This window comes from Kluyveromyces marxianus, chromosome 3 (assembly GCF_001417885.1).
Source record: "Kluyveromyces marxianus DMKU3-1042 DNA, complete genome, chromosome 3".
Lineage (NCBI taxonomy): Eukaryota > Fungi > Ascomycota > Saccharomycetes > Saccharomycetales > Saccharomycetaceae > Kluyveromyces > Kluyveromyces marxianus.
Window position 1 is genome coordinate 380,736 of NC_036027.1, and position 25,786 is coordinate 406,521.

At 41.0% G+C, this 25,786-nt stretch overlaps 13 protein-coding genes across 13 annotated transcripts; 6 read left to right on the forward strand and 7 right to left on the reverse strand.

Moving 5' to 3' along the window:
* Positions 1-343: 343 nt before the first annotated feature.
* On the forward strand, positions 344-2,203 carry EXO70 (GTP-Rho binding exocyst subunit EXO70; the record flags this gene model as incomplete). Its single annotated transcript, XM_022818668.1, has 1 exon — positions 344-2,203. One exon carries the CDS (start codon positions 344-346, stop codon positions 2,201-2,203), a length of 1,860 nt encoding a protein of 619 aa, XP_022675312.1.
* Positions 2,204-2,211: 8 nt separating this feature from the next.
* Positions 2,212-4,974, reverse strand: ALY2 (Aly2p; the record flags this gene model as incomplete). Its single annotated transcript, XM_022818669.1, has 1 exon — positions 2,212-4,974. One exon carries the CDS (start codon positions 4,972-4,974, stop codon positions 2,212-2,214), a length of 2,763 nt encoding a protein of 920 aa, XP_022675313.1.
* A 287-nt stretch (positions 4,975-5,261) lies between these two features.
* Positions 5,262-7,613, forward strand: RAD4 (Rad4p; the record flags this gene model as incomplete). Its single annotated transcript, XM_022818670.1, has 1 exon — positions 5,262-7,613. One exon carries the CDS (start codon positions 5,262-5,264, stop codon positions 7,611-7,613), a length of 2,352 nt encoding a protein of 783 aa, XP_022675314.1.
* Positions 7,614-7,826: 213 nt separating this feature from the next.
* Positions 7,827-8,792, forward strand: SPT2 (Spt2p; the record flags this gene model as incomplete). Its single annotated transcript, XM_022818671.1, has 1 exon — positions 7,827-8,792. One exon carries the CDS (start codon positions 7,827-7,829, stop codon positions 8,790-8,792), a length of 966 nt encoding a protein of 321 aa, XP_022675315.1.
* Positions 8,793-8,949: 157 nt separating this feature from the next.
* Positions 8,950-12,453, reverse strand: VTC5 (Vtc5p; the record flags this gene model as incomplete). Its single annotated transcript, XM_022818672.1, has 2 exons — positions 8,950-11,560; positions 12,419-12,453. 2 exons carry the CDS (start codon positions 12,451-12,453, stop codon positions 8,950-8,952), a joined length of 2,646 nt encoding a protein of 881 aa, XP_022675316.1.
* A 326-nt stretch (positions 12,454-12,779) lies between these two features.
* On the forward strand, positions 12,780-13,901 carry SLU7 (mRNA splicing protein SLU7; the record flags this gene model as incomplete). Its single annotated transcript, XM_022818674.1, has 1 exon — positions 12,780-13,901. One exon carries the CDS (start codon positions 12,780-12,782, stop codon positions 13,899-13,901), a length of 1,122 nt encoding a protein of 373 aa, XP_022675317.1.
* A 254-nt stretch (positions 13,902-14,155) lies between these two features.
* On the forward strand, positions 14,156-15,277 carry PUS6 (pseudouridine synthase PUS6; the record flags this gene model as incomplete). Its single annotated transcript, XM_022818675.1, has 1 exon — positions 14,156-15,277. One exon carries the CDS (start codon positions 14,156-14,158, stop codon positions 15,275-15,277), a length of 1,122 nt encoding a protein of 373 aa, XP_022675318.1.
* A 179-nt stretch (positions 15,278-15,456) lies between these two features.
* BBC1 (Bbc1p) lies at positions 15,457-18,378 on the reverse strand (the record flags this gene model as incomplete). The annotated part of the gene is made up of 1 exon (XM_022818676.1): positions 15,457-18,378. The coding sequence occupies one exon, from the start codon at positions 18,376-18,378 to the stop codon at positions 15,457-15,459; it is 2,922 nt and encodes a 973-aa protein (XP_022675319.1).
* A 274-nt stretch (positions 18,379-18,652) lies between these two features.
* PEX35 (Pex35p) lies at positions 18,653-19,699 on the forward strand (the record flags this gene model as incomplete). Its single annotated transcript, XM_022818677.1, has 1 exon — positions 18,653-19,699. One exon carries the CDS (start codon positions 18,653-18,655, stop codon positions 19,697-19,699), a length of 1,047 nt encoding a protein of 348 aa, XP_022675320.1.
* A 149-nt stretch (positions 19,700-19,848) lies between these two features.
* CLC1 (clathrin light chain CLC1) lies at positions 19,849-20,574 on the reverse strand (the record flags this gene model as incomplete). Its single annotated transcript, XM_022818678.1, has 1 exon — positions 19,849-20,574. One exon carries the CDS (start codon positions 20,572-20,574, stop codon positions 19,849-19,851), a length of 726 nt encoding a protein of 241 aa, XP_022675321.1.
* Positions 20,575-20,855: 281 nt separating this feature from the next.
* Positions 20,856-22,142, reverse strand: TRS65 (Trs65p; the record flags this gene model as incomplete). Its single annotated transcript, XM_022818679.1, has 1 exon — positions 20,856-22,142. One exon carries the CDS (start codon positions 22,140-22,142, stop codon positions 20,856-20,858), a length of 1,287 nt encoding a protein of 428 aa, XP_022675322.1.
* A 470-nt stretch (positions 22,143-22,612) lies between these two features.
* Positions 22,613-24,607, reverse strand: HST1 (histone deacetylase HST1; the record flags this gene model as incomplete). Its single annotated transcript, XM_022818680.1, has 1 exon — positions 22,613-24,607. The coding sequence occupies one exon, from the start codon at positions 24,605-24,607 to the stop codon at positions 22,613-22,615; it is 1,995 nt and encodes a 664-aa protein (XP_022675323.1).
* Positions 24,608-25,154: 547 nt separating this feature from the next.
* RTG1 (Rtg1p) lies at positions 25,155-25,736 on the reverse strand (the record flags this gene model as incomplete). Its single annotated transcript, XM_022818681.1, has 1 exon — positions 25,155-25,736. The coding sequence occupies one exon, from the start codon at positions 25,734-25,736 to the stop codon at positions 25,155-25,157; it is 582 nt and encodes a 193-aa protein (XP_022675324.1).
* Between the last annotated feature and the right edge of the window lie 50 nt (positions 25,737-25,786).

Genomic DNA, 25,786 nt, shown 5'->3' on the forward strand with positions numbered 1-25,786 from the left:
GCTCATCGCCTCATCTTTAAGATATTCAACCCAATTCTCATATTTCCATTCGATGTCCAAAAAAACATATTACCCGCCCTTCGTGATAGTTATTAAAGGAAAGGATTAGCCTCAAGTAGCTTTCAGTAAAGAACATGCTATTCATTATATTCGTAGTAGGCTGTTAGATAAAGCCAAAGAGTATAACATACTACCCTGACAGCTATTAATCATACAATTTAACATTCAGAAAGATATAAATTGTGCTATTAAATTTTTCAACAGGGAATAACCATACCAATTGGAAATATATACTCAATCCGAAATCAAAGTTACTATATAAAAGGTTGCAAAATAACAGACCATGGCTTCCATTGATGTGAATGAAGCTGACGTTATCATATTTTCAGATGGATTGAAGAAATTGGATGCGCTGTATCATGATATGAGCGAGTCGCTATCGAAAATAAGTACCTCAACATCAAATGCATCTCAGTTGTTCAAACCGATCATAAAGAAAAACCAACAATTGAAGGTTCTTCAATATAATATAGAAACCAGTTTAAATTCAGTTGCATCAGTAAAAGATCTTGCAAATGATGCCTCAAAGCATGAGCTAATTTTGGAACAACCCATTTCTAATGTGGGCTTGAAACCATACATCAATGCAATTCACAAGATCGATGATATATTGGAAGATCTAAATGAGAGAACACAATCGAATGAAACTTCTGAATTCGCAGGTATGGTCACTCATCTTAGAGACCTAATTGTTGAAGGTGAACGGAATCTCCAAATATACTTCAGTAAGCTTTTGAATTCAATTCAACCATTTGACCCACAAATCAATATGAACAAGAAAATTCCATTCCCCTATTACGATGATGAATATTTGGCCCAGATGTCTGTCATATTGGATTATTTTGAAAATTCTACACAGAAAGAAAGTATGGTTGACATTTTCATCAAACAACGAATTCGCTTGGTATCCCAATCTCTAGCATTTTTGGAGCCCTTCACTAAGCAAATAACAACTGGGCCAAACGTTCCTTACCAGAAAGGTAGTAGTGGAGTTAATCCGTACACAGAAGCAATGTTAGGATTTATTGCAAATGAGAATTCTTTAGTTCAAGATCTATACTCCAAGGAAGCTGCCAGACAGCCAATCATTTTTGGAAAACTTTGTTCTCCTATTGTTCAGAACTATCTAAAAATCATTAAACATAACAGACAACTCTTACAAAAAGATAAAGATAACGTTGGATTATTTTCATTCGAGTTAAGTGACAAAGTTAATGACGTGTTAAGACTACTCAGGGGTAAAAATATACCAGAAACAGAAAGCTTAAACACTGAATTGATCGAGATTCAAAGAATATCACATTCCCTTTTTCAAGAACTATTTTCCTACATCAACACTAAAACACGTAGCATGTCTCAAGTACCATCGGATAACGGTGTCACTGAACCTACTGTGGATATTATGTCGAGAATACGGAAATTTAGCGAATATAAATCAGGCTGCCTCTCTACTATCCAAGCAATGTCACGCGTTCAATGGCTACCGAAAGATCCTAAAATACCATGGACTATTTCAAAAAGTCAAGAATCAGACTATTCTAGCACAGCTCTTCTCTCCTCATTCTTTGGTGATTCTATAGACTATTTGATATTTGGTCTAGAAAGAAGAGCTCAAGAGACATTAAATCCTCAACATGAAATTCACATTCTTTCAAATAAAAGGTTCCCTAACATTCAGAGGATCGGATTCTTCCTCTTGAATAACCTCAGTTTGATAGATCAGGTTGTTCAAAGATCAGAGATTAACTCCATACTAGGTGAACTTGGTTTGCAAAGATTGGAGAAGCTACGGAAGAAATATATCAATTATTATGTTTCAGATTGGAGGGACCTAACGGCCATTCTTTTAGACCAAACATTCGTAGATAGTTCTGGCAAGATTTCATCAAAAGAAAAGGATCAAATCAAAGAAAAGTTCAAAAAGTTTCATGATGGTTTTGAAGATTTAGTATCCAGGTCGAAATCATATCGTATTTCAGACCCTGCTTTAAAAAAACTATTAAAGCAGGAAATTGTTTCTTTGTTACTTCCAATGTATGAACGGTTTTATAATCGTTATAAAGACTCTTTCAAACACCCTAGGAAGCATATCAAATATACTCCTTCCGAGTTGATGAACGTCCTCAATACTATAATTAAATAAATTGTCTCTTATGTATTTACTAATTCATGGTCTATAGGATCCGATGTGTTTGGAGTTGATGGGGATTCTGTTTGTTTATAAGATTCGAGATTATGTTTAAAATCTTCAAGTGCATGGTTTGTTTGAAGCACATTCATAGAGTAAGACTGAGAAAAGACAGGTGCAATTGAGTAATCACTTTGTAGCGGATGCCAGGATGTACGTTCAACACCTAACATAGTGGTGAGGTCAAGCGATCCTTTACTTTCTTGGTCGTCTTGTGACGTAGATTGACGGAGCAACAAAGGCTGGCTCGAAAGAGAATTGGGATGAGAATCAGTCGGTTCCAATTTTTGAATTGTATCTGCAGAAGAATGGGGCGATATTTCTGAGTTTTTGTTTTCAGCATTACCAGCTGCTGAGAGTACATTTTCAAGGTCGTTAAATGAAGAACTGGAGTTTTTAATTGTAGATGGTAACACATCTTGAGTAGCTATGCTACTTCGTCTTCTATGAGAAAAAGATGACCTCCTTGATTGAGAAGCCTTGTCAAGAGGAGAACGTGATCTCATAATTGCAACAGGAAAATTCATAGATCCATTTTCTCCGCCACTGAAATGAAATTCTTCAGCAATATCCTCACTGTTCATATCATGCTGGTTGTTAAGGTTACTGTTGTTATTATTGTTACTGTTATTTGGAAGGATAATTGTAGGAATTCTCAAAGAAGAGGATTCACTATTTTCCTTTGAGTGTTTCGATTCCGATGTGTCATTTGTATTAGTAGTATTAGTCGTATTAGTAGATATGGACTCCGCATAAGAAGGAGGATGAACTGGTAAACAATTAGAATTTGCCATGTGTTCCTGGAATGGAGGTAATATATCATCCTCTAAAGATAGGCCAAAACCATTACCTTGAATATTATGCGGCAAGGGGGCCCAAGTGGGTGATGTTATTGGAGATAAAGGAATTGCTTGAGGTGATGCGAGTTCCGCATGAATATGTTCTGGCTGATATATGTTAGAAGACAATTCTGGAGATTGCAAAACTTTATTCCTCAAGCTAATATCTGCAATAGAAAGTTCACTATGTGTTGAGTTTTTATGTTGGAATAGGCCCAGGTTGCTCTTATTATGAGAAACAGGACTTAGAGACCTAGGTGATAGACCAATCTTTTCATCCAATGGTTGTACATCCGGTGACATAACTGGTGAATTGACAACTTGTTTTGGGAAATAGAAATTAGAATCATGATGATGATACATGTTAAATTCGAATCCACCAAACGATGAAGAATTGTGATTTGGAATCAGTGCATGCGTGTCATAACTTGGTAATAATGTGTTAGCATGGGACGAAAGTTTATTCAAAACATGGATCGGCGAATCTATGCTGATTTCGAAGTGTTTCTTGACGCCGTCCACATTTTTAGACAACCTGAGACTTATTTTAATCCAATGATTCGCTTTTATAGTGGAATAGGAAGTATCTGGATGTATTTTTTGTTGGTAGTTAAGTCTTTCAGGGAAAAAGACTTGGTATTCGAACTCTTTCGAGACTAAATCACCATGTTCGTCTTCCAAGAGGTTTCCCAGATATTTCGCTTTTGTAGGATTTGCGTCTGGAGGAATGTCCTTAAGTGGCGGAGCTCTGTGTTCGGTGAGTAAAAATTTCTTAGTAGGTTCCAATCGGTGAACCTTTTTACCTTTACAATAATACTCTAGAGTTTCAGTTAAAAAGACTCTTATTCTATGGAGAGAAACTTTATCCATAGGCGTAACACGGAACGCAATAGGTAAGAATGCATCAAGCACTATATCTTTAGATGCGATAACAATATCGTAATGTAAATGTGAGTTCCAGTCTCTTGAAATTGCAATTGGTTCTGTCTCCTCCACAGAGCTGTCAGACGGCGTCCTCACAAGAGTCACAGGCAACTTTGCATTGACATCCGATTTGAAAGCACCTTGACGCTCAATATTTACCAGAAGTGCATATTCGACCTGTCCGAAAGTTGCGGAGATAGTTTCTGGGTACGACAAAGGAATGGCATGCTCGAACGAAAAGATGTAGTCACCGGGGTGGAAAATAAACGTTCCTGGACTTGCAGAGCCACTGGGCCCATTCCCTGTACCATTGGATTTGACCGAAGTGACATCGCTGATTGAGAGGATGTCACTGAACGTCTCAGAAACACTCTTAACGTTCGGAATATCTTTCGAAGTTGACCGTAAAAACTGTCCAATAGGGGACAGAGACCTGCCTCCATTATTGCTACTGTTACTATTCACAGATTTCACCAAACTTGGTCTTCGAAACGAAGCTGTGGAGTTTCCACCCAACTCTTCTTCAAAAGACCTATAGAGTGAAGCGTTACTCCCCTTTAACAAATCTGATGGATCTGTTGACTGGTTATTGGGAACTTGCTGCATATCTGCCTGAAAAAATGGCCATGTATGCTTTACAATATCATTAATTTCAACAAACTCTTGCTTCTTCGGAGGAATACCTTCGGGCCACTCAGTCTTGGACGTTCCTTTGAATGTCAAGTTCACTGATTTCAACTTCGTCGATTTAGTCACCCGAAGTATAAGACTACCCCTAAGTATTGCTGGTGGTTTCCCCTCCCACTGAGTGGAGCCAAAACCTTGCAGAAAGATCGTAGGCTCAGCCAACTGGATAAATACCTGCAAGGTGCTTGTCTTGGTCAACGGCGTTGCATCCCTCGGTATGCCTATAGGCATTTCTGATGGAAAAACAGGAGACCTAACACGCTCCAAATCGCTCATCTTGCTCCAAAATAAAACCTGGGCTACTGCCACAACCGCTATAAACCTTTTCCGAACACTCTAGTTCTCTTGGTAGCTCCGCTAGAATGTTTTTATTTCCTGTCTTTTCTGTTGATAAGTTCGAAAAAGGTTTAAGGCATTTTAAAGGCTTTAAAGGTTTAAAAGCTTTAAACGGAAAGCTTTTCTTTTAGCGAAGTGACTAAATAAAAGAAAGTTGTGGAAATGAAAGGCAAAGAATAGATCAGTAGAGCAACTAAATGGTAGAGGATACTACATGAATTGTGAGTATGAACTCGAATAGTCATGGTGGTGCTACTGAGGGTGGGAACGGCCGTTTGTCTCGAGAGTACTTTGACTTGGTACGAGATGCCTTAAAAGAAGAGCGAAAGAGCAAGCGTCCTGATCGGCCTTTAAAACGGAGAAAAACACAAAAACCAGAGGTGATAACTATTGACTCGTCTAGCGAAGAAGAACCAAATGCAAATGCAAATGTTGATGATGATGGTGGTGATGACTTTGAATTTGATGAGGATGAGGATTATGACAGTGAAGAATTTGAGGATGTAACTACTACTACTACTGCAGCAGAGAAAGACGGTGACATATCTATCACTATCGATGCTAGGACAGCAGAGAAGCCACAGAAAAAGGGTGGGAAACGAAAGAGTGGTAATGGTGTTGATGCTAAGCTCAAAGAATACCGCAAGACGTTTCATATGTTTGTGTTGATGACTTATATGTGCCATAGTTTCATTAGAAATAAATGGTGCAACGATGAAAAACTGCAGAAGAAGCTTTCAAAACTAGTTCCTGACGAGATATTCAACAACCTTCACCCACCTAAAGATGAACAAATGCCTGCAAGAAGTACCCGGAAACTTCTAGATGCGCTACGAATGGCAATGCAGCTGTGGAATAAGAAGTTCAGTGTTCAGTTAACGTCGCCTTATGAGTATACACACTTGTATATGGTACGATGGGATTCTGTAGTGAAACATGAATGTAAGCCAGTGTCTTTTAAACAGTTTAAGAAGTTCTTTTCAAAGATGCGCGGCCCATGCAATATAAGTGTTCAGGGGTTTGTCACAATGATGCGAGGCTGCGGCTTAAATGCTCGCCTCCTTCACAATATACAGCCGCCAGACTTTACGGATGCCAAAAAGTATGAAAAGCGCGTATCGTGGAGGTTAGAGAACGAATGCTTGAAATACCCTATATATTGGTGTGAAGTTTGGGACAAATTCGCAAAGCAATGGATAACTATTGACGTTGTCGGACAAGAAATTATTGAACAGGTTCGCACTAAGTCTAAACTTGAGGCTATAGGTCGCAAAAACCTAGAGTTCAATATGATGAGGTATGTGATATCTTATGATAGAAAGCTAGGTTGTAAAGATGTTTCACGGAGATACATCTCTCATTTGCAGAACAAGGTACGGAAAAAGCGAATTACAAGAGACCCAGGCCTTCGTGATTGGTACAGTCAAGTAATTAATACTTTAAACAAACGGAGCAGAAATAGGACAGATGACTACGAGGATGAATATTTTGCACTAAGAGATGAGCAAGAAGGTATTCCCGATAACTTACAGGATATGAAAAACCATCCATTCTATGTCTTGGAAAAAGATTTAAGGGCCAATCAAGTTCTAAAGCCGAACGCTCAACATTGTGGTTTTCTTCGTCTAAGAAATAAGGAAAACTCGTTATTGAAGGTTTACTCGCGTAAGGATGTCATATCATGCTATAGCGCTAGACACTGGTACATGCAAGGAAGGGTGTTGAAAACAGGGGCCAAGCATATGCTAACACATCGGGTCAAGGCAGCTATGCCAGACGAAGATGAAGAGGAAGAACGGTTATACCCAATCGATCAAACGGAATACTTTATTCCTAAACAAGTTGGAGAGGATTCCAAAATTCCTACAAATGCTTATGGAAATATCGATGTTTATAAACCATGGATGATTCCAATAGGTTGCTGCCTTGTTGAAAACCCAAACTCTATAAAAGCAGCAAGCTTTTTACGTGTTCCATTTGCCAAAGCAGTTACTGGGTTCAAATTTGAATCAGGAAGAAGAGTAAAACCAAAGATTACTGGGGTGGTTGTAGAGAATGAATATGTTGATGCCTTAATAGCAGTTATTGACCACATCGAAGAGTACAATGCCGATGTAGCTAGGCATGAACTAGAGATCGAAGCTCTCAACGGGTGGTCATTACTATTAACTAAGTTGCGTATAAAGAGCAGACTAGTGGATCAACATGGTGTAGTTCAAGACGAAGAAGAAGAGCAAATCGCTCATCAAAACTCGAATACTTCATCAACCAGTGCTTCTGACGAGGAAGAAACACAGTTTGAAGCTGGTGGATTTCTTCTGGACTCCACAGCCGAACCTGGCGGGTTTTTACCAGAACCTGAGGATGCACCAGAGCCCGAACCAGAACCAGAACCAGAAACAAATTATAGGCCTGAGCCTGATGCTGGTCATACTACATCTGAACATGAAAGCACACAGCATCCAAATGAAAGTGTTAATAATATAGAAGACTACGAGCAGTTCCTACAAGAAGTGGGTTCAGACTATGAAAGCGAAGATGCAGGCGACGATTCTTCTTTCGAATATGAGTCTGAATAGTTACTGTATAGATCACGTGACATTTATATATATATCTATCAAATAATTAATGAACGTTCAACGACTAACAATACAAGATGTTGTTAGATTTGATAAGGAATGTGAAGCTATAGATAAAAACACACCAAATATTTATAATAACAGCCAAGTAGTAACGAATAAATATATATCCAAGGGAAAGGCTAGCATCAGCATATTTTTGAGATTAAAAACATGAGCTTTTTAGCGAAGTTACAACAATTGAAACAGAGTGCTAAGGTTCCTGAACCTGGTAAATCCGGAAATGATCAAAAGAAACCTGAGGTCAAGAGCCTAGATTCAAGCAGACTGTTACCAAAAAACTATGTACGAGAGGTGGATCCTGCAATCAAACGATTAAAAGAAGCTCGAAGGCTCAAGCAAGGTGTTCTAGAAACAAAAACGACGAAATCTACAAGTAAAACTAGACACAAGGACTCTTCTCCTAAGAGTGAGCTACCTGTGTATAAGAAGAAGCCCGGTTCGAATACTGCTACTGCTAAACCGGTATATGTACCGAAAAAGGAACCGATCAAGAAGCTATCTTTCGAGGAACTAATGAAACGGGCAGAACAAAAACCAAAGACAGTACAAAACGAAAGTTCAAGGCCAAAACCGGTAGATATTAAAAAAGCCGGGTTCAAGAGTAGGACCAATTCGAGGAGCCCTAGCTCTAGTTCAAGATCAGTACAGAGAGTAGAAAAACCAACTCCCAAATCTCATCACGAGCATAATGTGCACAAACGCAAGGTGGTCGTGGAGTCCTTCTCTCGGATTGCGCAACCTAACGAAAAGCTTGCAAAGAAATTGAAGCTAAAGGAACGTAGAAACGAGGATTTAAGACGTAGGAATCAAAGATATGACAGCGAAGATGAAGATTTATCAGATTTCATTGAGGATGACGAAGTAGATAGAAGCGAAGACACATCCAATGGAGTTCCTTACGATAGAGATGAGATCTGGTCGATTTTCAATAAAGGTGGCCGGAGAAGATATTATGACTATGATGATGAAGATGATGATATGGAAGCTAATGAAATGGAAATTTTGGAGGAAGAAGAGATGGCTGCTAAAATGGCAAGATTAGAAGATAAAAAAGAAGAAGCATGGTTGAAGAAACACGAGGCAGAAAAGAAAAGGTTAAAGAAGAACCACTCGTAATATTGGACACTCTAGTTTGTTTGGCATGAGGTTTAGATATAATTAACTACTCGAGCTTAAAAAATATCTATATCTATATATCTATATATATATATTGTCTTGTAAAAAAATGCATATACATTAATATATATTTGTATCTATTAATTTGGTTAATCATTCATAAGATCAATTCTATAAATCCGTAACATACGGCCAAAATAATTGTGATGAATATGACTACTCCACTGACATAATGCCAGGTTGGAGCCAAAGTGAATCTTGAAAACAGTAACAAGAGCGACCACGAGCTCAGAATTAACGATATAGCCAAGGATACGAAGATCATTATTAATATCGGAGTTCCATTGTCTAGTTCACTATCTTCATCAAGAGATTTAAATAGGGATGTCATGATCCCTATTGTAATTCCTGTTGTAAGACAAGAAATTAATAATGAGGAAACGTAAAAGAACGAGATCACTTCATCATGTTCAAACTCATATATTGATTCCGACTCTTGCTGTTCCAAATCCCAAATTTTATTTACTTCGTTTCTTTCCGAAGAATGAGAAGTAAGCACTGTGCTTTCCGTATTGAGAGAGCTATAAGATTTGTTGGGACTTGGCAATAAATGTCTTCTTTCTTGGACATCGCCTACAAATCCAAAACTAAATTGAAATTTAGAGATGAACCTGTATACTGCAACAATAAATGCTGGACTAAAAGTGATAAGTCCGTAGTCATGAATTTTATCGTCTTCATCACTTGAATATGTGTAGAATCCTTGATCCATCGCTTCCTCGTCATCATCGAATTCATTCCAATAACGAATTCTTGGTTTATCTGGTTCAGTAGTACGGTTGATGGGGATGGATTTATTTGATGAAGGTGAAGGTGGTTTTGAAAGATCAATTATTGGAGGATTCAATTGTAAATCATAATTGGTTTTCAATTCTTTTAACAGATTTTTACCACTCTCAAACATTTCTTCGCTGGAGAGGAAGTTTCCGTCATCTATGCAAGTGAGAGGATCTGAACCATTAACAACCTTTGAGGCTAAATTCCATAATGTAAATCTTTTGGTAACAGGGTATACCGAAAGGTCATCTTCTATAAGTTTATCAATAATTTGAGCAACTACTGGGTCGGCTGTTTTTTTTGATTTAGATTGTTGAGGCCCTAGAACCGAGTTATTACGTTCCAACATTTTAATTTCCAACACGGCGAACGGTATTTTGTGATTGTCAACCTCTATATTTTCGTCAATGCAAATTAGATAGTCGTTATCTGTTTGAATCGACGAGGTACTGACGATGAAACGACTCCTTTTCGATTTAATGACGAAATCTGTTAAACGAATATTGTGGGAGTAGCACCACTCGCGACAAAATTCATCCAATCTATTGGAATGGTCAGGATTTGCTGGGTCAACGCCGTTCAAGATATCCTTGATATCCTTGTAATTGATGGTGTCTGTGGAAATGTGGTTTCGAAGCCCGCCTACGTGGCAAAGGAGAACACACTCTTCTGAATTCGGGTACGAAACTAGCATGTTGGGAAATAGATTTTCTTCTGTGGAAGCGTAAAGGTTTGCGGTACTGACACCGGCTTTTGCCAAGGGCTCGAATTGAATATTGTGGGTGATAGTTTCCTGATTAACATTGTTTACAGCTTCTGGTTGTTGCTGTTGTTGTTGCTGTGGCTGGCCAGCAGTACTAGCAGCCGGTTCGTCGCCGATGCTGGCGTCTCTGAGCATGTGCAACGACTTGATACTGTTTTTGCGCTTGATCAGGGAGTCGTTACCACTTAGAATCTTTTTCGAAGTGGCCATAACGGTGTTGTCGAACAAGCAGAACCCGAGTTTCACGAGCATAAACTTTATTTCGTCCTCGCTTTCCTGCGATATCAAAAACGACTTCACATGGTGGAATCTGCCGACGAAAAGATGGTCGAAGCTGAGAGTCGAGTCTATATTGTTTAAAGGGGAAGCAATCGATGTTTTCCTCGAAGACGATGGTATGGATTCCGTGTGCACGGAGTCTGCCGTCGAAGGACGCGTCACCAGCGTAGTGTTATTACTGCTCACTGGGAGCGGATGTCTCAGCGATTGTTGTGGTTCGTGGCCGGAGTTCACTTCCAGTTCGTGCAAGATATCGACGATCAACGAGATTTCAAGCAAGTAGGGGTCCAAGTCCACGGTTAGCAACGACACACCGTCGTGGCCCTCCTTCAACTCCGGACAGTTCTTCAACGAATCTATAAACTCCTGCGCTACGTCCTTCCCGTAGGGGTAATGTTTCAAGAACTTCTTGAACAACTTCCGTATCGCTATTTTCTGCAAGATAAGGTACCGCGAGAGCTTCTGCAACTCGAAATTGCACCTGTCCAAGTGGTGATTAATCAACTTGATCCGTCTGAGCTGTTTATTTTCATCCTTGATGTTGCCGACCTGCGTCAGGTAGTTCTCGATAGACACAATTCTTGTGCTGCACTCCTTCAACTTCATCGAGACGAAAACGTTGATCATCTCAAACTGCGACCTGAACAGTTTTTCCAACGACCTCAACTCGGGGTCTTCTGCTGCATTTGCCGGGTGGAAGTTCTCACGCACCGTTGTACATTTCTTGATCCCAGTTTTCAACTGCTGGTAATCTATATTATTGAGTTTCCATTCTGGAACTGACTTCACCAATATCTGCGAGCCAAACTTCATCGCTGCCTCGACACCCGATAGACCAGCTAAGGTGGTGATATGATACTGTGTGGTAACACTCTTGGTGGGATGTTTGCTGCTATTAACACCTTAATTAACTACGCCCGCCGCTTTGTGATGTTGATGTTGGCGATGCAGTGCAATCAATATGACTTGTGCTGATAAAGCTCGAGCTGCTTGCTGATAATGAGGGTCCCTGTTTTTTTTAATTCTTTTCACGTGATCACGTGGCGAGAGAGATAAGGAAAGGGAAAACACAGATGTGTATGTGTGTATACTTGTCAGTGCCAGTGCCACTGCCTGGCACGCCTGAGTGGAACGTCCGCTCGAAGTATACGGAAACACACCGAACGGTGCTTATATATGGACACGGGAGCCCCCCGCGCAGAACCCTGAAGTATTTACACTGTACTATTTACAAAGTATACTATTTACAAAGTATACCATTTACTGCATGCAGAAGGATTTTTCCTGTCCGAGCGTGTGTGTGTGTGACTGTGTGGTCGAGTATTCACTCTCAACAATCTCTTAGCACATCACCAGCATGCCATTCCCAGATTTCCACTTTTGACTCTGGGAACTCAGTGCGTTCCCAGTGTGATCTCTCAGCGAGCTCTCACATCTGTGACAAGAGAAGACGACTATCAGGGCTCACAGGGCTAAATATTGATAGCACGTGCGCCACGTGCAGGTACAAACAACTACATCTACATCTACATCTACTTCTGGCCAGACGGCTGGCCCTGGCCATAAAGCACTTAACTTAGTCAATCATGGCTCGGAGTCCTGCTCTAGGCCTTCTCTTGTGACTGCCAAGAGAGGAAACACCTAGAACCCCCCGCACAATGCCCAGCACAACTCGAGGTACAAGTCAGGTGGAAAAAGAAGAAGAAGAAAAAAAAAAAGCCAAAAAAGCCAGAAAGCGTAAACATACGGCGAGTTTTGGGCGTTCTGGGCAGTTCTGGGCATATCTGGGCACACACAAACCCCGGTGGGATACTTCAGGCAGCATTGAGCCACACCAGGGTCGGTGTTCCACACTTGGTGTGCGGTAGCTGCACTGAAAGAGGCAGGTTGATGCGTTGATGCGTCGTCTGGGTTTGGGTTTGGGTTTGTTTTTGTTTTTGGTTTCTGTTTGTGAATGCGAGTGAAAAATTTGACAGTTTGCAGCTATAATAATGGTGAGCGATGAGATGAGATGAGATGGGAAAGGGAAAGGGAAAGAGGGAGCGTGTAGGGTTTGTTAGGAGCCGATAGGAGCCGGTACGTAATATATAGGAGCAGTAGCAGCAGCCATGCGAAGAAACGGGCGTGGAAACGGGCGTGGAGGTCGGAATGGGAATGGGAATGGTGGTCAGAATGAGCACATACCGAGTTTCATCAGGAATAGACCGTGGTATGTAGGGCAGCAGCAGCAAGGGAATGCCGAGGCTGGGGGGTCTGGTAGCGGCGAGGAGGATTACTTGGCACACCATCGGCTTGGGTCGACGAAACAGCAGCAGCCTGGCAAGAGTACGGGGATTCAGGATGCGTTTTCGTATGTTCGGAGAAGCGGCGGGGGACCGAGGTGCGAGAACTGCGGTGGGCATGGACACTTGAAGCGCGACTGTTTGGAACGGCCCAAGAAGCGTGGGGCCAGTGGGACCAGTGGGACCAGTGGCCAAGGCGAAGGCGAAGGCGAAGCCAGTGTCGTGCGTGTGCGTGACGAGAGCGTCATCGAGGCCGACTACGATGCGAAGAGGGATCGCTGGTACGGATATGTCCCGGACATCGACGAGCTCGAGCGGAAACATGCAGCAGCAAGGAACTCCAAGCAGCAGCAGCAGCAGCAAAGGACCATGGACGAGATCCAGCGGCACGAAATGGAGCGGTTGAAATTGGTCCCGGAAGACCTCGGATTCGACGCTATCTTGCCCTTGGACGCGGAGAAATACAACCCGGTTCGCTCAAGAGACGACAGAGCAGCCTACCTACAGGACATGAATGCAGAGGAAACGCTCTACGACCCGAAATCCAGAATATACAAATCTAAAGAAGACGGTACGATAGACCCGAAATCGAACATGTTCAGACGTCATTTGACAGGCGACGCTTTGCAAGTAGGTGTTATCAACGAAAGGGTACGACAAGAAGCCCTGAAATCCGGTGTCAAGGATTTCGAAGTCAACAAGGAGAAGTTAAACCACGTATTCGCGGCAAACCCGACAAAGTACGAGCTACTCATGCGTTCTGAAACGGGGTCTGAGTCGAGCTCGAAAGGATCTGCAGGTTCGGAGTCTAAAAATTCCACAGATCAGGCCCAGGATGAACAAGATCAGCAGCAGCAGCAACAACAACTACCGAAAAGACGCAGGGTGGAACACGCATCGTTACCCTCGAATTCCCAGATGAAGGATTTGTATGACAAGTATATGTAGTTTATATATAACCGGAGTGGACTGCATCACCACTAACTTTCCTAGCCATAGTAAACTCCTACTAGGAAAAGAAACGTTTCATTTTTTCAACTCATCTTTGTAGCTCATCGCATGCAAATCGGTCAACAACAAGAAAGACACTTTCGAGTCATTCACATCATGGGGTGCTTGAACTGATTGACTAGCCTTGGTTGCGCCCACTTACCAAATTTGCAAATAGTAACCCCCTTTTGGCCTTTTGGCGTCCAACAAACATGGTCATTTGCGAGGAAGAAATGTCAGTATACATTCAAAATGGACTAAGAAAAATTGCTCCATATTATAACGCAAGATCATCATTCGTCAAAGGAAGATGGTTCGGAAAATCATTAACCCAGGTGTTCATCGACGAGTTCTCCCAATCGCAAGAAGAAGCCGAAGCAAAAATTGCCGAGGGATCCATCAAACTTCTGAGAGAGGGCAAGCCGCTAAATGGAAATCCTGTCATCAAGAATAAAGATATCTTGGTCACATACCAACACAACCATGAGCCTCCCGTGAAATACTGGGGACCACCTATTACGGACGAAAAACACGTAGTCGGAATTCCTGTGGTTCATCAAAATGAAGAGCTTTTGGTCATCAACAAACCAAGTGGAATTCCTGTTCATCCAACTGCTTATTTTTACAAAAACACCCTAACGGAATTATTAAGAGATCATTTGGGTTATCCAGTACATCCATGCTATCGTTTAGACAAGATCACCTCTGGTTTGCTAATTCTCGCAAAAAATCCTTTGGAAGCCAACAGGGTGCAGTCCAAAATCAGAGATCGCGATATGAAAAAATATTACTTAGCTAGAGTGAATGGAAGGTTCCCAGATACAGCAGTCGATAAGTCACCAATATACACATGTGATTTGAGAATACGTTCAGAACCTTTTTCCCAGCTGAAAGATGCACACACAGAGTTTGAATTGATGAAGTACGATGCTAAGAAGGACGAATCTATTGTCCTGTGTAAGCCATTCACCGGCAGAACCCATCAAATCAGAATCCATTTGGCAAGATTGGGCCACCCTATTGTGAATGATCCTTTCTACAATTTGAAAAATTCGACATATCCTTTGAGATCAAGATTCATTATTGAAACCCCAGATTGGACCCAACTGACAACGGAAAGAATTGAAAAATTGAGGAAACGTTTTGAAATGGAACTTGATGATGTTTGGGATGATTTGAATGAAGACCAACCAAGATGCGAAAAGTGTAATGAAGAAATGCCAAAAGATCCTACCCCGGAATCACTAGAGCTTTATCTACATGCATGGAAATATCATGGTTTAGACATTGAATTCGAAACAGAGCTACCATCTTGGGCTGCCGTCGACGAGTAAATCATTAACATCTTCTTGATATTCATTTCATTTAGACGACATATTTATACACATATACATGTATTTGTAAATAGGCGTTATTACACTCTCAACTACTGTAATATAGGATTCTTATTTGAAAGAAAGAAAAAAAAAAATAGGATTGCGGACTTAAATTCTAGTGTCATATTAATGATTCATTACCAACCAATATCTTTGCGGTGAACTGGAGTAGCTACCTTCAATTTCCCTTTGACTAGGTTGTTCAAAGGATAGACTGATGTTCTACATTCACCACCAAGTTCTTCTATCACTTCTACTGATTGCGCCTGTGGGTCTACAGATTTCAAAATACCAACAAATGGAGCTTCTATACCCAAGCTATACGTTAATCCATCTTGGAAAGAAAATTCAGCATTCCTTGCAACGATGATCAAACCAGGAACAAGTTTTTCCAATGATGCTTGATCAACTGGAGAACCATGTGATTGCTCAAATACCGTGATACCATACGTTCTGTGGGCAATAGGTGGAACAAGTTCTTCTATTGGACCCAAAACCTGAGGAATGAAAGAATGACAAGTTTTTCCAATCAATTTGATACTACTCTCGTATATGGTGTTTATTAGAAGATCACTACCGCTAATATGACTTGGGGAAGGGACATATTCTTGGTGGAATGTTGCTGTTTCCAATGGTCTCTTTGGGTCGTAAACTACATAAGCTTGGACTTGAGAGTAATCCTCAAATAGGAATTGGAAATCTCTAACAATAAGCGTTTTATTGTTTCTTCTTTTAACAATGTGATCCTGTGACTCCCAGATGTACTTAGCCTTGCTTGGAGTTACTGTATCAGGTTGGACAGTTTTCGTTAACCACCAACTACTATGCTTCGAAAACTCCAATTCTGGAACCGTGCCAGATTCGAATTTTTGTGTTGTGCTACGTCTTATTGGTTGCCCCATGTTTGGAAGTGGTGGCACAGCCGAGGATGGTATAGCAGGTGATGAAACGGTAGATGAAGATTTGTTTGATTCACCAGTCATGGATGTGGCTAGAATATTAGGTCTGGGAGCCTGAGAAGAAGAAGGTGGTGGTGGTGGAGGTGCAAAATGATGTGGAATTGGTGGCACCGGAGCATGGGGTTTAGATGCTGCTAATGGAATATCTTGTGCCTTTGCAACGTTTGGGACATGTTCCGCAGCCTTTGGTGGTAAAGGTGGCACTGGAGCAGCAGCTGGTGGGATAGGAGGCGCAGGAGCGTGTGGTTTCTCAGATGGAGCAGAAATTGATGATCTAGAAGGAATTGGAGGGGCTGCTGGTTCGTTTGAAGGCACAGGAGGCACAGGAGGGGCTGTTGGTAGAGGAGGAACTTTAGAATCTGGTGGACCTGATCTAGTAGTTGGAACGGTAGGAGCAGAAGGTACATGAGGAACGTGAGGAACATGAGGTGCCGAAGCAGCAGAAGGTAAAATAGGCACTGATGGAATAGGGGGCCCTGGTGGTGGAAGCTTTTGATTTGGACTCCCAGGAGCTTCTACATTTTCATGAACTGAAGTTCTCTTAACAGATCTTCCAGGACCTCTTTCTGGAACTGCTGGTAATTGTTCCTCCTCTTCTATTTTTTCAGCCTTCACTGTGGTTTCGTCACCTTCAGATTCATATCCCAAGGAAGTCGCAGATTCATCAATCTTAGATTCATGAACATACACTTGTTCTTCCTCATGTTTAGCTGGAGCTCTAATCGGTTGCGTTTCTTCTTCTGCGTCAACAAAATTTGATTCACTTTCGATATCAGCTTCATTTCCTGCAGTTAATTCGGCATTGGAGGTGTCGGTTGGTTCTTCAGTTTTGTTTTTGAACATTGGAAGTTTTGATGGGTCTGCAAATGGTATGACAGGAATTGGTGCTGGAACTGGTTCTTCATTTTTAGGGGTACCCTGCTCTTCTTCAACTTTCTTGGACTTTTTCTTGGTCTTTGAAGAATCATTCGATGGCATTGGCATACCAAAAGGATTGAAGTAAGTGTTTGGCATACCATATCTACTTGCACTAGCCAATCTTGCCATTCTCTCCCTTAAAGCTGCACGTCTTTGTTCTTCTTCGTCTTCACTATTGGAAGTTTCGTCTTCATTGTCATCTTGACCTTGACCTTCATCAGCTTCATCTTCATCGTTATCTCCGTGACTATCATCATGTGCAGGCTGGTGTGTACTTTTATCATCATCATTACCAACATTGATTAGAGAGTCTGATTTAGAAACAAGTGATCCAGTTTCTCCATCGGGGGACTTCACTTCTTTATCTTCAGCACCAGTTGCACCGGTTTTTACAGAAACAGCATCATCTGCAGGCCCATTTTCCTCTGAGGATGTTGAGGTTGCTGCCGCCGCTGCCGCTGCTGCTGCGTGTTTTTTATTTTTGTGCATCGTCTCAGCATGCTCTTGTTGCAATTTTTGTTGTTCTTGTAGTAATAAGATTCTTTGTTGTAGTGACATCTTAGATTCTGATTTCGCTTCCTTCACCAAATCTTCGCTATTGGCGAATGTATGTCTTTCTCTAAGATGGGGAGCTGAGGAGTCATCCAAAGACGACAGATTACCAGCCAGTTTTCTAACATTATCGTGCGTCACCGGGGATTTATGCGAGGGGACCGGTGTTGAATGGTCAGAGGAAGTGTCAATGTGGGGCACCGGAACTTTCACAGGAGATTCGGATTTAGTAACGGGTTCAAAGTCGGACTTTGGAATAGAATCTGATTCGGTTTCAACCTTAGCCATTGCCTCGGTATCATCCTGAACAGCACTCTTAGATTCAGTTCCAGTCTGTTCCTCAGCCTCATTCTCCTTGTTTTCCTCCTTCTCCACCAATGGTGATTCTTCAACTTCAGAAGAAGGTTTGGATATTTTCTCATCCTTCTCATCGCTCAATGGAGCACTCACAAAACCTTTAGGAAAAATACCTTGTTTAGTAGTTCCATTTTCGTCTTGAAATTCGCCAAAGTACCATTCCTCGTCTTCTATTTCAAGCACTGTAATGATTTGACCTTTCGGAAACGGTAAATCGTCCTCAAAATCAGAGGTATAAGGGAATAAAGCCTCAACCTTAAAGGGCACAGACATGTCTGGTAGCTGTATATAGAATTCAGAAGCCTCGGATTGTTAGAAAGCACCTAAGCTACGACTCTATTTGCCCTTTTGTTTGTCAAAAAGGGGTGTTTCGTGTATTTCTTATAAACTAACGTGAAGTTGGAATACTTGATAACTTTAATTTTCGATTTAATTTAGACGAGTACACCAAATGCTAAAAAGGTTTCGGTAGAACAAAAGATACATGCTATTTGTAACTTATGAATGCTTGACAGTACAGGCGATGTAGCATAGCAGACTCGGTGATATGGTGTTGTGTAAGAAACAGCGATTATCAAAAATTGAGCAATTTTTGGGGTACGAATATGGTAATTCTACGGCTGAATTTGATGCGACAGCGGCCTGCCGTAGGTTAGTGGGGGTTCTAGGAGTCAATGGGGTTCTAGCGTTGATTAAACGTGTGAAAGTTCTGGATACAAAATCTTTGGTGGACGGTCTGCCATTGGTAGTAGCTATCCCGCTACTTAGAAAAATTACTAAGAGGGATGATTTTGTCAGTTGGATTTTGGGACTAGGAATAGGATTGACACAGCTAAAGAGGCAAGTACCGCACTGGTTCGTGGCTTCACTTTCCATTGAGTCACTGTCAAAGTTATTTAGGTGTTATGTCGATATGGACTGTATCAGTGAACGCAGATGGATCATTCTACGACAAATAGCTGTTAGTATTTTACTTCCAATTTTTTACCATAGAAATTTAACTAAAGGAAGGCTTTACAGAATTCTATTTGAGAAACGTAGTCCTTGGAAGGACTTTGCTCTTCTTTTTGCTGTATGGAACCTGGTGAAGGTATACCAAAACATCAAGAAGGTTATATTTAAGAAGAAGACGGAAAAAAACCATAACCGTAACTCATCCCCTTTATCACTAGACTCAGACGCACCAGAAACACGTACACATTATAACTTAATGACAAGAATGCTAATTCAACGCCTTGAAGACTTGAATGAACTTTCCGGAAAGCAGTCCAGAGCAACTCTCAAAGAACTCGTCTGTGGATTTTTCTTCAGTGACAATTTCATCAAATACGTAAAGTGGACCCTCTGGAGACAAATAATAATGTTGATTTTTAACGGTAAACATTCTAAGTGCTTGAAACCATTTCATAAATCTACGATAATAATGCTATCTTTTATGTTACTAAGTGACCCACAACCGCTAGATATCAATTGGCCCCTTGTGAAGCAACTTGTGAGAAGTACATTGAGCGAAGAATTAAGAAGAATACCCCAGTATCAAAAGCCAATTCTCTTCGCGGCCCTAAATGTTTCATACCTAACCAAATATATATAATGTATTATTACTGTACACTATTCATTTCCTAATAACTAGTTTCGTTTCGTCATTGTTCTAAGAATGAATTATTTTTCTTTTGGCGTGTGTATGTCTCTCTGTATATCTTTATATACATTTTTTTCATTATATATAAACTGATACTCTATTTATTCAGCCTTTCCAGCAGCTCCTGGGGCAGAATTGTTACCCTTCAATCTCTGTAGAATTTCTTTAAACTTGGATCTGTCCCTGCCATCAACAATATCAGCGTCTTCTAAGTTAATTAACTGAAGAGCCTTGTCCCAAACACTGAGATCTTGAGAAGCAAACCCATGAATAGAAGCCAAAAACTCTTCTGCTTCCTTACGGGTCTCTTCAATACCTTGGTGCTTTTTAATGTTATAATTTTCGTAGAAGTCATCCATATGTTTAGCTGCTTCCTCCTGCAACTCAGCCTTTGCCTTCTCTTCCGCCTGGTCTCTTTCAGCAATTTCAAGTTCACGTCTCTCCTTCCAGTTCTTCAAAGCCTCGGAATCTCCTCTACTAATTGGTGCAGGCACATGGCTAGACTCAAGCTCTCCAAATTCTTCTTCTTCTTCATCATCTACACCAGCTGGTACTGAAGGCTCCTCCACTTCTCCTGTAGAGTTGTTAGAGTTATCTTGTTCCTTGTATGAAGCAGCAGCAATAGCATCTGCTTCGTTCACAGAAGTACCTAAAGTCTTAGAATCGGAATCATCTTCCTGAGTCAAAAGCTCCGAATCCTGCTCTGTCTTGAATTCGTCACCGAGGATTTCAGCTTCTCTTCTCAAGAAGTCGGTGTCGTCGCCGTCATTGGCAACAAAGTTATCTTGAACCGATTCGTCTTCTAACTCCGGAAATTTATCAGCCATTTTTTGTCAATTGTAGTCCTACTTTCGTATTTTCTCCTAAGGTCGCTAAAATAGGATCCTAAAAGGCTGCACTTCACTCCTATCTCAACCTTGTACCTTATTTACTTTGTTTGTTAGTGGGTTAAACACTTGTTATACAACTTGGAAATCTTTAAAAGGGGAACCAGAACTTGAAAAATTATTCAAATCACGTGATCGTTATGCTGTGCTGTCTATCAATGTATACATATATAGCTGTAATATATATTCATTCGTATGCTGATTGATGACTTAGGGTCCTCTCATTCGATAAGGAGGGATAGTGATACACCTAGATCGATTGTTTCTAATGCGTCGAGATCTAGTATTTTTAGACCCTTCATGTGATGATGATAACCTGTAGATATGGCAATTAGCTCAAGGTCGCACTTGAAAGTGGTGCCTGGGAATAACAGCGGTAACTTTAGGTCATTGGATATTAATACAACGGTTTGTGCTAATGGTGTTTTTGGTTTGTGGTAAACTACAAGATTTAGGGTCCTAGCTGTTGTGTTTTCTATCTGAAGTGAAAGGGTGAAAGGATGGCCCTTCTTGGCTTTAATTTTCGGTTGAAGAAATGTGAAGTGCGCTTGGGTTAGAACACGAGGTAATTGCACCTTTGGTGGTTGGATAAATGTGGGAGTGCTTGCATTTGAGCTTACTACTGATTTTGATGAGGCAGACCTTCCCAGGCATACTTCTGTTTTCCAGCTTGTGTGAATTCGATAATGACTTCCGACTGTGTAGACTATTGTAACTTTGACTTGACGTGAGCTGTCCTGAAGATTGTAGTTTATGGTATATGCGTCCTGACGTTTTACTTGGAGTGGAAACTGAATCATTTCCTCCAAGGGCTTAATCTCGAATTCAAAATTACCATCACAAAGCTTGTATGAAAGATCTTCGACAACTACGTGCGTTTCACCAGGGAAGAGGTCGCCGAACTTCCGTACCAATTGCAAGTCCAATGATGATATGACCTGTGGAGTATTGGAGTTCCTGTTACTTCTTATTGAAACGTTCCTCAGTCGCATATTCATTAGAGAAAACATTGGATATTCTACTACAATGGTATTGTAGTCGGGTTGTTCCTGTTTCTCAAGGTATGCAGATGATGTTATATCATGATCATTCAATGGTTTGAAAGATGGTAAGAACCCATCTGTATCCTCCTCATATGACTTTATAGAGCTGTTGCTATTAGTGTGGTTTTTCTTATACTTCAATGTGAACTTGATTCGTCCTTGTTGTCCATTATTACTTAAAAGATAATCAGAATTGAAAACAGAATTCTTGATAAAAGAGGGGTTTACTTCCCATACATTATCATTGTGTTTAATAAATTCATTAGTGGTTTCATCTATGACTAGACTAGCTTCTTTTAAGTCCACTCTCAATGACTGTAGACGATCGACCAAAGGGGTGGACGATGTTATAAACAATGGAAGCTCTTCCCCGAATATGATAAAAGACCGATTGACATCATTACTCAGTTTTATACTATCCTTTTCAATTGAATACGGCCCTAGTGGAAGTACTAGTTCTGGCATGGAATTATGCTTCAAGTTTGGTTACTCCCTTGTTTAGTTCGGCCTCTTTAATAATGATTTATCCTAACTGTTTACAGTTCGACTTTTTGTTGTGTTTGGATTTACCTTTTAGTTTTGTTTCATTTTGATGAGGAAAGGCTTTAACTGAGTTGTACGTAGAAAGTCAGTAGAAGATTAAATATGAACCAAAAAGGCTACACAGAAGACCTTAATAACCAGTAATGTATAAGTATTTTGGGTTTTCAACAATGAATTGTGCAATATCCTGGATAATATATTCATTCAATGTAAATATACAAAACATGTATATATTTTAGGAAAGTTACATAAACTAAGAGCCTGCAAAGTGATTATTAACAATTGGACATGTTGGAGAAGAACAAGGAAAATTAGAACATGGACAACAGGTTCTGAGCAAGAAACAACGCCCACCTCTTATATTCTATATTACATCAATCCAAAATGGTCTACTATTTGTTGTTTGAAACAGAAAGAGTAGGGGATTTATCAAAAGTAGACGCAGGGGGTGTTAATGCAGCAGTAGATTGTTGTAGAGGGAGATTTTTTGCACTAGCAGCTTCTTCAGTAGCAGTTTGCTTTGGATACACATTATATATCCCTCTTTCGACTTCATCTGCGACAAATTCCTTAGATTTCAAGTCATTCCACTTATGATGTGGTATATCCCATCCGCATTTTTGCGCAACTAAAGCAGCGACATCATCACACAATCCTAAAAGTGAGAGATCAAATTCAGCATGTTTGACTGGATCTTTGTTGATTAGCACCTGCGGTACGCTTGCAGGGATCATATTGACAATTTCTGAGACGGGAGCAACTTTTAAAGAAGTACCAATACAAATTAATAGATCGCATTGCAGAACGTCTTCTCTGATTAATCTATGGAATTTCGAAGGCAAAGCTTCACCGAAAAAGGTAATATCTGGTTTCAAGACACCAAAGGATTTGGGCACGGATCTTGCCTGATAATCTGATTCTTCCTCAGCTCCTCCAGCCACATCGTCATCAGGTTTTGTCTTGAAGAATTCAACTCTCTTACTGTAACAGTATGGACAAATAGGTAGCTGTAAATTCCTAATGTTAGGGAAAATTCTTTCACCAGGAACTTTCCAGTGACATGTAACACAAGAAGCAGTCGCAAAAGAGCCGTGACATTGCACCATTTTCTCTGGCTCTACACCGGCGTAGGATTCCAAATTGTCGATATTTTGCGTGTAGTTTCTTAAAAGTTTATGCTTATCCTGTATCATTCTAATAAAACTATGCAAAGGTGAATACATGTTTTCAGGAGGTAGCACCATGTGCGCAATATTGTAAAACACGGATGGATCCTCGGAGAAAACCTCAAGACTAAACACATCTTGTGGGTCACTCAAACCCAAGTCCCCTAATTTCGAATAAAAACCTTCAGAAGATCTGAAATCAGGAATCCCCAAAGACGTAGAAATACCTGCACCAGTAAGGACAATGATTTTCTTGGCCGTCTTCAACTTCGCTACGAAATCGTCGATCGTATGAAAGTTAGTTAATCTGATTCTCGTGGAGAGAACTTTATTCATGGCTTTTTGCAAATCTTTAATCAACCGAACCGCGTGTTTCTTTTCCAAAGGATCTTCGAACCCGGGACTAGGATAACTATTGGCACTGTTGCCATTAGCGTCTCCATTGGCAAAAGAGTCGGGGGTCTGCGCCACTTCCTGGATAGCAGACATTAAGTCCTTGTCCTTTATTTGAAACCCTAACAACTTGATCATATGGTATACGTATAGAGAGTTCAAATCTTCAGGCAAATAATCGTTCAAGAAAGATGTGGAGCCAAAGTGCTTCAAGTAAGAGCGCGCATTCAAAGAATCCTCCTTCGTGATCGCTGGGAAGATGTACTTTCCAGAAACTGGATCCTTCTCGAGATGGATTGGATTCTCCGGTTTCACAGGTAAGTATTCCTTTTCCGCATTAGAAGACTGTTCCACATCATCAGCCGTGTTATTACCATTCCCATTCTCATTCGAAGGGCTTTTAGCATCGTTGACCTTAAATTCTGTGCCTGCACTCGTAGTCGTTCTTCCAGTTTCAGACGCAGTTACATCCCCAACTGTGTCTGCTCTATCAGACCCAGTCCCACTTCCCTTTCCTGCTCCTTGATCCATAGCTGAACCTGAGCTTGAAGCTACCGCTTCCTCCGCATAGTCATCCACCACCTCATCCAACTCATCGGCCTTGGTCTGCTCTAAAATATCTTTTTGTGATAACGAATTCTCATCATCCGCACTCTCAACACTCCCTTTGCTAGAAACAGAATCAGAAACCCCACCATCCACGCCATCTTCCCCCTTCAACTTCTTTCCCACGCTACTCTCGACACGCGTCCCTTCCTCGACAACATCCTCCTCCAACGGTCTTTTCTGAAGCGTCTCGTAAAATCCTGTCATCGGACTAAAAACCATATAACTTCTCCTTGCCTTAGTACAAAGTAAAAAGAAAAAACAACAACAACACTCTATCGGCTATTCACACAAACTCTCACTCCCTATCTGCGCTATTCCTGTCCCGTCCTGCTCACGCTACAAAGATCTCACCCTGGCTCAACTCTCTTTATCTCTCGATTCAAAAGCACGGGGTAGTCTAAAATTACTAAACAACTCCTTACCTCACGTTGTCACAGACCCTCGATGAATACTAGGCTTTAAACTCAACCTCAAATTTAATTTTAAATTTAAAATTAAATTTAAATCCAAAAACAACCAAACACGCTATTCCCCCAAACAATATTTCACCAAAAAATTCACACTTATTACGTCCTTTCTCCCACAGTAAATTATCATTGAACAAAACCGTTTATTGGCTTCTTTTTTTTTCACATAAATTAAACCTTTTCGTGTTTCAGCGAAGGGAAAAAAAAAAAAAAATTAATAAAAAAAAAAAAAATTGTGTAATAGAAGTAATGTGTCGTCCATGGTGATGTGCGATCATGTGACATTCACGTGGATAGAACTATGGCTCGTTGTTGTACTCTCTGTATCCACCGTAGTCGAACTTGTAAATTGGAGGCTCTTTGCGCACCGGCTGTGCCAGCTCGCTGGGCTCGTTGGAGGAGCCAGGATGGGCAGCAGCAGCAGCAGCAGCTGCTGCTGCTGCTGCGTCCTCGTTGCTTGAAGGTCTTGCGTGGTTCGAAATGGTCTCCTTCTCGTACATGCCGGCGAGCGGGCCGACACCGATCCGTGCTAGGGCTATTTCGGCACTCGTATTGTCTAAATTCAAGTCGTTCACAATGGAACCGGTCTCCTTGCTGAGTTCCTTTATTTTGAGGATAAGCTCCACTTCTTCCCTGTTTTTCAAATCCACTTGTTCCTGCAAGGAATTGACGTATTCCACCGCCTGTGTGAGAATTTGGCCTTTTGTGGGCTTGTTTGCATTTGCGCTGGCTCCCTTAGATCTGGACAGGTGCTCTTCTTTTACCTTGGGGTCGCTGTTCTTCCTGTAGTACTCTTGGAAAAACGGTTCCGGGATAATCGTCAAAAGTTCCTGAATCAATTCATTGATATTGCCCCTTTTGGACCCGTCGTCATCGGCCATGGTGGATTTCTGGTTAAATTAAATTGACTCTATATTGCGTCGTTGTCCAC